This window comes from Lactuca sativa, chromosome 7, assembly GCF_002870075.4.
Source record: "Lactuca sativa cultivar Salinas chromosome 7, Lsat_Salinas_v11, whole genome shotgun sequence".
Classification (NCBI taxonomy): domain Eukaryota; kingdom Viridiplantae; phylum Streptophyta; class Magnoliopsida; order Asterales; family Asteraceae; genus Lactuca; species Lactuca sativa.
Genome location: NC_056629.2, coordinates 94,017,805 through 94,027,208, shown reverse-complemented (window position 1 = coordinate 94,027,208; position 9,404 = coordinate 94,017,805). Strand labels below are relative to the sequence as shown.

General features: G+C 33.7%; 1 protein-coding gene across 2 annotated transcripts; it reads left to right on the top strand.

Moving 5' to 3' along the window:
- The first annotated feature begins 3,233 nt into the window (after nucleotides 1-3,233).
- On the top strand, nucleotides 3,234-8,756 carry LOC128127140 (mitochondrial carrier protein MTM1-like). 2 transcript variants are annotated; one of them, XM_052765529.1, is made up of 15 exons: nucleotides 3,234-4,014; nucleotides 4,085-4,152; nucleotides 4,250-4,868; nucleotides 4,960-5,042; nucleotides 5,166-5,286; nucleotides 5,635-5,730; nucleotides 5,861-6,093; nucleotides 6,464-6,553; nucleotides 6,623-6,751; nucleotides 6,841-6,900; nucleotides 6,970-7,139; nucleotides 7,238-7,320; nucleotides 7,402-7,536; nucleotides 7,633-7,986; nucleotides 8,421-8,756. In XM_052765529.1, the coding sequence occupies exons 5-11, from the start codon at nucleotides 5,238-5,240 to the stop codon at nucleotides 7,093-7,095; spliced, it is 783 nt and encodes a 260-aa protein (XP_052621489.1). In that variant the 5' UTR covers nucleotides 3,234-4,014; nucleotides 4,085-4,152; nucleotides 4,250-4,868; nucleotides 4,960-5,042; nucleotides 5,166-5,237; the 3' UTR covers nucleotides 7,096-7,139; nucleotides 7,238-7,320; nucleotides 7,402-7,536; nucleotides 7,633-7,986; nucleotides 8,421-8,756. The 2 variants fall into 2 exon arrangements, with proteins under 2 accessions (XP_052621489.1, XP_052621488.1); XM_052765528.1 differs by lacking the exon at nucleotides 8,421-8,756 and having other exon boundaries at nucleotides 4,250-4,330; nucleotides 4,423-4,868; nucleotides 7,633-8,007.
- Nucleotides 8,757-9,404: the final 648 nt, after the last annotated feature.

Sequence of the window (9,404 nt, the reverse complement as noted above, 5' to 3'; positions counted from 1 at the left end):
AAGGCTAATATACCCTATGAGCGGTCCAGGGAGACTGCAGGCCCACGTGGCGGACCAGTCATACCAAAGGCTCGGGATGGATTCAGACAGACTATAGGCCCGATAGGGCCGTCCAGTCAGGCCGATGGCCCAGTATGCATGTTGATTTAACTGATTATTATTGTTGTGGTATTGTCAGTGTGGTATTGGTATTTTGGGGGTAGCTTACTAAGCCCTCGGGCTTACAGTTTTCAGTTTATTATTTCAGGTACTTCAGGAGATCGTGGAAAGGCGAAGGCGTGACCATATCGCTCATCATCCTTATGTTATGGTTTTTGGGAAACTCTGATGGAAAATGATTTAAAAACATTTTGTAAACAATGTTATGTGGTTTTTATTTATGATTGAAAAAGTTTAAATTTGACGTAAAATCTATGGTTGTTACACTTAATATCTACATTTATCAAGATAGAGACATTATATACCACAAACAAGATGTTTATGCTAAAATTACCCTCACTTCACCACAAACACAATATATTGAGGTGGACAAAATTTGTTTTCGACGAAAAGGTTTCAATTGATGTCCCTACTCTCGATGCTCCAATCAATATATATATATATATATATATATATATATATATATATATATATATATATATATATATAGAGAGAGAGAGAGATAGAGGATAGTTCAAATAAAAACAGTAAATAACATGAAAACGTAAAAACACTTTTTTATGTTATTATTCTGCAATGAATTTTGTATCGACGGCTTTATGTCATTATTCAGCAATGAATAAACGAATAGTCAAAAGTTAAACTAAAATTAGAATTTACTACAAAATTGAACATACATAAGTTTATAATAGAATAATAACATTGTAAAGAATATATGACTAATCAAAAGTTAATATTCATATTTGAATTAATTTAACAATAACATATACAACATTCATTATAGAATAATAACATAAAAATAGTATTTTTTACGTTTTCACAATATTTACTGTTTTTATTTGAACTTACTTCTATATCTATATATATATATATATATATATATATATATATATATATATATATATATATATATATATATATATATATATATATATATAGGGCTAGGTTATAATGTGGATGGTAAGTGTTGTGTGGATGTAGGGATGAATACAGACCAAGAGTTTAAAATACATATTCTGATTGAATGAACATTTTGAATAATAACAAATTTTTGAAGCATGAGTTGAAGAATAACAACATTCTTAAAAAATATTCATCTATTATTAATATTATTGAAGAATCTAAGGTCCAAAAAAACAATTTTTACTATAACATTCTATAAAAATACAATGTCATTTTTTTCATTTTTGACACATTCTATACAAGTTTTTTAGTAACTCATTCTTGAAAACAATCTTCATTATTTAAGAATACAATTCATCAAAGAATCTTCATTCTCATTTTTATTTCATGCTATTATATTTTGACATTTTGGTATGGTGAATTTCAATTGTCATGAAATTGTCTCTTAATTTCTATCCACCATTGTTGTTACAAATAACTTTGCTATATTTCGAGTGGTCCTGACACTACTAGAATATAGGCCTTTAATGACGTGCGAACCATGACACGCGGTGATTTACGATACGCAAAAGCGTGTGCTCTAAAAATAATGTCATCTCTTCTAAAATTTGAAGGATTTTGGGCGCGCATTTTTGCGTGCCCTTAAAATTAGTGTCGGAACAAAAAAAATAAAAACACGGAGGGCACTCAGCATAAAAGGCGTGTCGTCTATGCATGTCGCTTTATAAAATTTTCATAAAACGCGCGTCCTCCATCTTTTAATAGCTAAGGGGGGAAATCAAATCCCAAAAAAATTAAAACCCCACATTATTCTCATCTTCTAACAACCGAAAACCCCTTCTCTTTTCCTTGACCTAATTAATGAAGCTCTGCAAATTCCATGGCCGCTTTGATATCTATAGATATACTTTTAATCAGATCTAACCATAACTTTGCCCAAAATTCTTTAGATATGGTCTGTCTTCATCTTTTTATCTTCGCACATGGCATATCTTCACATAATCAATAAATATATTGGGGATTTGAATCGGACCTCACATAATTCTTGGAGCTCACAACAACTTCTCATGCTTAAAAGAGATGGTAAAAATGGTATGTTCAAACCCTTCCTGCATCTCGTTCTTTATTTTCTTAATTATCGATCAACAACCACAGCCTCCAAAATCCATACCTTCATTCTCCCTTTAATTGATCAGGTGTATTCTTCCCTCTTAGAAAACGCGCCTCATGATCTCCTCTACCCTAAACGCTCTTTCCATCGTTCACAAGTCTTCACGAAATCGACAAGGGGTCTCCGCCCCCTCATCCACTTCCAACCTTCACCACCTCTTCTGGTCCTTCTTCCCCACCACTAGGTGGATTTGATTTTGTTTTCAGGCGATTTCTATGGTTTTTCGTTTTTCCCGGGTTTGAGGTTCGTATCTTAGATCGAGACAGGAGACAAAATTAGAAGGGATGTATTTTATTCATCTTTCTCTCCCCCCTCCTTCGTATTGCCTATCCATCAACTGCAATCAAGCTCGATGCTCGGTTCGATTACACAACCAAAAGAGCTAGGTCACGAAGTATCCTGTAAGTGATCCATCTAAGAATCCTCCAAGACTTCTGCTGAATTCAAGGTATTGCACATCTCTTTTATGTGACTCGTTTTCAAATATAAATTTTGTCAAAGAATCTCCCCTATTCTGATCCTCAGGTGTTCAAACTTATACAGGTAAGTAGTTCACCTAGAATTTATCTGTATTAGGAAACCGAAATATCTATTATTATTATTATTATTATTATTATCATTATTATTATTATTATCATTATTATTATTATTATTATTATTATTATTATTATTATTATTATTATTATTATTATTATTATTATAATCAGTGGGGAGTTTGGTGAGATTAAGAACTTGCATCTAAATCTTGATCGCAAGACTGGTTTTGTCAAGGTATTGTGATATTATTTTGTAGTAAGTTGTGTTTTCTTGATGTATGAAGTATGGAAGTGGCAAAGTTGTAATTTGGCTTTATACTGCAACAGGGGTATGCATTGATTGAGTATGAAAGCTTTGAAGAAGCTGAGAAAGCTATAGCTGCAATGGATGGAGGTGAGCTGCTGACTCAGAATGTGAATGTTGATTGGGCATTCAGTAAAGGTCCTTTCAGAAGGAGAAACAATAGGAGGAGGTATATATGTTCTTATTTCCTTTTCTTGTTATGTTTTCAACACATGAAATAAAATTCATGTTTTAAGTTTCACTTTTTGTAGCTAATGTGCTTTGTGATAATCTGCCATATCACCTCGTGGGAATTGGTCAAGAAGTCCAAGGAGGAGATTTTGATTTGGTGGGGTCCGGTTCATGAAGCAATTATTACAAAGCCCATGGCTTTGACATGCCTTACGATTGAAGGATGTTCTCAAAAGTGGTTGGATCACGTTACCACCTTGCCACAAAAATCTGTTTCTCAAAAGCAATTATTACAAAAGTGGTAATTGTAATCTTTTTCAATTTGATACCTGGTAATGTTCTCAAAAGTGGTAACTGTAATCTTTCTGGTAACTAAATCACCATTTTATCCTAACATTCCACATAATAATAACTTACTCATCTGTTTGTATGTATGTATGTAAGAAATTAAGAGGCTTCTTTTCCTGAAAGTACCTGAGACACGAAAAGTAATGTTGTTATCAGAAATTGAACGAGGATCACAGTTAATAAATTAACTCTTTTACAAAATTTTCTCCCATTCTTGAGTATAAATATTAAATTAAAAATTGTGAAATAATAAAATATAGGATTATAAAGTGCATAGAGATGAGATACATACAAAACTGGTGCAAATAATGAGGGAAAGGTTGTTAGTTCATCTTCGTAGATTACCTCAAATTATTGAAACATGGAATCGATCAGATGAAACTGATGTACAACCCAGTCAGTTTGCTAAATCCCTCGCCAAGGTAATAAATAATTTTATATATTATAATATTTTTCTACTTCTTTATTGGTAAATAAGTAATTCATTTTTAGGAAGTTGGATATCTTCAACGTGTGCTTTCACGAACTTTGCATGAAGCTGATGTTCAAGAAATATTCAAGTGAGCCTTTTTTTCTTTTAATCATGATATAAACTTCTTTTTCTTTTTTGACTTAATTTAATTGAGTACATGTCATATGATTAAATGTTTCTTGCAGAGAAGTGACCATCATTTTTGACATACAAATATCTGATGCATTTCAACACGTGGATATTACCAATCAACAAATAAAAACCAAGTTCTTGCACAAAACTTCACTAATTATCGAAAACCATAAATTTTTTAATTCTTTAAAAGGATTCAGCATTTTAATTATATGTTTTTTTATAGGCTTAATTGTGATATCCAGCATATCCTTGGATGCATAAGATCATTGCCATCAGCCAAGTTAAGTGGTGACTCGGGGGCCCCATTTGCAGGTCAACTTGAGTCTTTGGTCAAATAAATATCTGCTGAAGCTGCTGATCAATAATAGTATATTATTATTATTATGGAAACGGGAAAGGGGATGAAAAAGAAACACACAATATGTTTGATTAGGTGAAATAATCGGTTTTGGCAATTTTCTTGGCATCATTGGTACTACAGGAAAGCTTAGTTGGCAGGAGGAGTCGCTTCACTTTGGCAGGGTCGTCAAGGTAAATGTGATGTCCGTTCAAGAATAAAGATCATAACCTGTTAAGAGGAGAGTTCCTACATGGAGGTGTAGTTCTTGATTGCTGCTTTCATGATGATACCTCTGGTTTAAGTGCTAGTGCAGATGACACTGTCACAAGGTATGACTAAATGATGCATATACTTTCTTGGATTATTGACTTAACTTTTTCTTGACTAAGTTTCAAGCTACATTCCTTTTACATCTCTCAGGCTTGTTTTTGACCACGAAAGGGAGGATCTTTTGGGACGCCATGATGCCCCTGTTCGCTGTATCAAGTACTCTTATGCAACAGGTTAGTGTCATATTCATTTCATCATTTGTTTTCATTTTTTTAATATCATCATACATTCATACTTTCATTTCCTTCTATTACATCATTGTGTTTTCAATTCTTTTTCTTGTTGGTGGTTTTTAGGGAAAGTGATTACAGGGAGTTGGGACAAAACTTTGAAGTGTTGGGACCCACGTGGTGGAGGTGCACAGGAGCATGCAATGGAGTTTTTTGATGCAATGGCACCAATTATTTTCTGTTTGCAGTATTTCTCATAGCTTTTAGTATAATTTATCACATTCAAAATAAGTCTCTTCGATCACAAAAACCAAACTGTGTTCCAAAATCTCTTTTTTCTCTTTTCTTCAAAGTTTGGGAGTGCTTGATGAGGAATAATTTTGAATTTTCAATGATCATATGTTGTGTAGTTAGTACTATTTCATCTTCATATCTAAAATAATAAACATTATGAACATTTAGCTTGTGATGTATCATGTAGGTGATTAGTTTAGTGTAGGATCTTCTTTATGGAGATGTAGAACATTACTATGTGTGATATGATCTGATCATCTGATATTAATAGACTAATGATTGCTTGTTAATCGGTTTGCAGAGGTGAAGGGAAGTCAAATCATCTTTTATGCGGGTAAGGTGGCAAAATCAAGGAGCCTGAAATCTTTAGGAGCCACTACACATCTTAATTTTTCAGGTTTTCCTCTCAGTAACAAATCATCTTTTATAATTACTATTTTATATTACTAATAATAATAATAGGATTAATGTTCTTGATTCTAATTGCAACATGACTTGTCCCATTGGCTGCTTTTGGATGGGTGAAGATTCTGATGATGAGAAACCATTGTCTTCAAAATATAATTCCAAGTCCAAAGTGGGATCATCTAATAATCATAAACCAGTGGTTCCCAAAGTTCATCAAAATGGTTCTGCATCAAAGGATAATACTCAACTGAAGAATATTGGGTTGAATAAGAGACCACCAGATGAGGAAAGATCTGCTTCTGTTAAAAAGCCAAAGCTTTCTGATACTGTAACCCCTGTCAACTACAAACCAGTAATGTGCTCTCATTTATTTGTTTATTATTTGTTTCCCCCTTTTCCTCTGCACCACCTTTACTTTTCTCTTCATTTTTTTTCAAGCCTCTTTGGTACCCTTTTCTGTACGTCTCACACAAGGGTTTTGTTACAAAACATACACCATCAATAATTTTTTTGTATCAATTTTTATTAAGGGTATCCAAATATTCAAGTTGATAAGCAACTGTTTTTGACATACAAACTCAAATTCAGATATCATTCTCCCTTGAAAACTATGTGTTGCTTATTAATGTTGCTAATTTGTTTTTCATTCTCGTTAACTTCATATTGGGTGTTGATGACCATGGTAATGATTCTTCATTTTGTGTATGGTTGTGATTTGACAGACAAGGCTGCAAGCACAGGCTGCTGGTGTAGCATACTCGCATCCAATGACTAATCTTACGAGTCGAATGGCCGTTTTTGGACCAAACATGGTACGTTTTCTTTGTAATATTTGTTAGAATGTTGTGCAATCTTGATAATCATGTAATTGTTTGTTTTAGATGTTTGCGGATCTAAGATGTTCTCCATCATGTACGCGTGCTGGAGTACATGGTACAGTGTCCATCTGTCCTCCAGATTGCTTTGAGTACAAAGGAACACTTGATGTTTTCTACAAAATTATTCGGAAGGTTGGTCATCTTCTTCCTCTTATATATATTCTGTAGTCCAGCACTTTTCTAATTGTTGATCATTTTAAGATTTGTAAGTGTCTTTTTAGGAGGGATTTGGAAGATTATGGCGAGGCACTAATGTTGGCCTTGCATTGGCTATACCAACTGTAAGTCCCTGATTTTTTTTCTTTTTCTTCCATTAATGAATGCTTAATGATAATATTTTGTTTGAACAGGTGGGAATCTATCTGCCTTGCTATGACATCTTCCGGGATTGGTTTGAAGAGTTTACAGCTGAAAATGCTCCAAGCATGACACCGTATGCCCCTTTGCTGGTTGGATCATTGTCACGCTCAGTTTAGGACATAAATTATGCTATTATTTTCCCTTTGATAGTGTTTATAAGGTCAGTTTAGGACATAAATTATGCTATTATTGAAACAGTTGATCTTTGCCTTAATAAATTCCATAAAATTTGTAATTAATAGTTATCTCAATTCATAGATGCAGCATTATAAACTCAGGTGGGGACAATGGCTGGAGGAGCTGCAGACTGTTAGTTTTGGCACAGAAATTTAGGCATTAAGGTATTAAAACCACCTTTTTACGTATCACATCCTTCTACTTTGAAATATTCTACGCAATACTTGTATTTTTTTAAATTTCAGTTTCGTTTGCATGAATTGGCAAACAAGAGTAGGATTTCAGTGACCGGCGCTTCAAAGATGCTTGCCAACATTCTCTATTCTTACCGTGGGATGGGTTTGTCTGTTGGGACAATGATTGCAGGATGAGATAAAAAGGTCTATATAATACAATACCCTTTATATGTATATCATGAAAATATTAAAAATGAAGGGCAAATCAGTCATTTTACGTCTGCGTTACTTTTTTTGCAGGGCTCTGGTCTGAATTATGTAGACAACGAAGGCGGACGTCTCAAGGGAACTAATATTTTTCTTTTTTTTTTTAATTTAATATTTTTCTTTTTTCTTAATTTAATATGTAGACAACGAAGGCGGACGTCTCAAGGGACTAACAAACCATCTGCTGAGTCGACACAGGCATGTTTTCAAAATTCGAATAATATTTTTATTTTTTCTTTTTTCTTAATTTAATATTTTTACGTTTGTGACAACAGCTTTTATCTTCTATACCCACCTGTGGAAGACACTCCTGTGGACTTGTCGCTTGCTCCAGAAGCCCCTTCAAAATCGTCGATGGTCCCGCTAGCTCTGCTGTCGGAAATCCAGGTATTTCTCACTTCATATTGATACTGAAGTAAATTTACAACCCCTGTAAAAGCAAAACTATTTATGCTATGATCACAATTGATCGGAGTCTTTTTAATGATGGATTTATAATAATCTTTCTAATTCAGTCACTGCTGCAGTGGATAAACAATAATTTAAGTGTTTTTCTAGCTATGTTAACTGATTACGTTGTGTGTAGATGTTAATTAGGTTTTATGATCGAATTTTGCATTTTGAGTTTTAAAGTTAACTGCTTACGATAAATACCTTGTGAAACTGCTGTAAAAACGAACTAGTACTAAACAAATTGGAGATTTGTTTTTTATAATCTAAAATCACATAAAAGAATTGCAAAACACATCTGATCACCTACACAGATTGAGTGTAAAGATGAAGGATTATGACTTTAGTTGTGCTTGTTCAAATGCTTTCAGATGAAGTTGCAAAACTTTTCCCATCCCTATTTGGGCAACCATCAGCAATATTGGTGCCAGGTGAATCTAATGAATCAGGATCTGCCTTGAAGATAGGAGTTGTGTTGTCAGGAGGACAAGCACCAAGAGGGCATAATGTTATATATCTGGGATTTTTGGTTAGGATTTTGAACTTCCATTTCCTATTGTTCATATTTTTCATACTTCATATGATAGATTGAAGGATTGACTAGTAAACATCAGCAATATTGGTGCCAGGTGAATCTAATTAGTAAAGAAAGTTGAAGGATTGACTAGTAAACATAAAAGTAGAATGAAAATGACAAGTGATTTTGTGTTGTGTTTACAGGGTTGATGAAAGCGAATAGCTATCGAGTTAGAAGTGGAAAAGAAAGCTCAAGCCGAAAGAGATAAGTTGTTGAAAATGCAAGTGTTGTATTCTTCATTTCAATTGTTAGTATGAAACATAGAGTAGATTAGATGGATGCAAATTTATATATTGTAAGAAATAGAATTGTATGATACTAAAGTTTATGAAATGGATTGTATTTTTTGTATATGATATTTTATTTCTATTATGACACATTAAATGTAAATTTAATTTAAAAATTAATAAATATATAAATATATATATTTTTAAATATCTAAATTTACGATACGCAAAAATGTGTGTCATCTTCATTTATGACATGGCCTTTCTTGACAGGGGCTTTCTTGATACGCATTGCGTGTCATTAACACGCGCGTCGTAAGGTTACGACACGCGAATGCGTGTCGTCTTCCTTTATGACAGGGTCTTCCTTGATACGCATTGCGTGTCGTAAACGCGTGTCGTAATTGCGCGTCGTAAATGAGCGTCGTAAATGCGCGTCGTCTCTCTTTATGACAGGGCCTTCCTTGACGCGCATTTGCGCGTCGTCTGAGCCTTTTACGACGCGCAATGAGCGTCGTAAAAGGCTGTTTTTCTAGTAGTGTGAAAAAAAA

Excerpts from the sequence above, each read along its gene's own strand:
- LOC128127140 (XM_052765529.1), top strand. The coding sequence starts at position 5,238 with ATGCAATGGAGTTTTTTGATGCAATGGCACCAATTATTTTCTGTTTGC. Across the intron at positions 5,287-5,634 it reads CCAATTATTTTCTGTTTGCA|AGGTGAAGGGAAGTCAAATC; the intron begins GTATTTCTCATA and ends ATCGGTTTGCAG. Across the intron at positions 6,094-6,463 it reads CCCCTGTCAACTACAAACCA|ACAAGGCTGCAAGCACAGGC; the intron begins GTAATGTGCTCT and ends GTGATTTGACAG.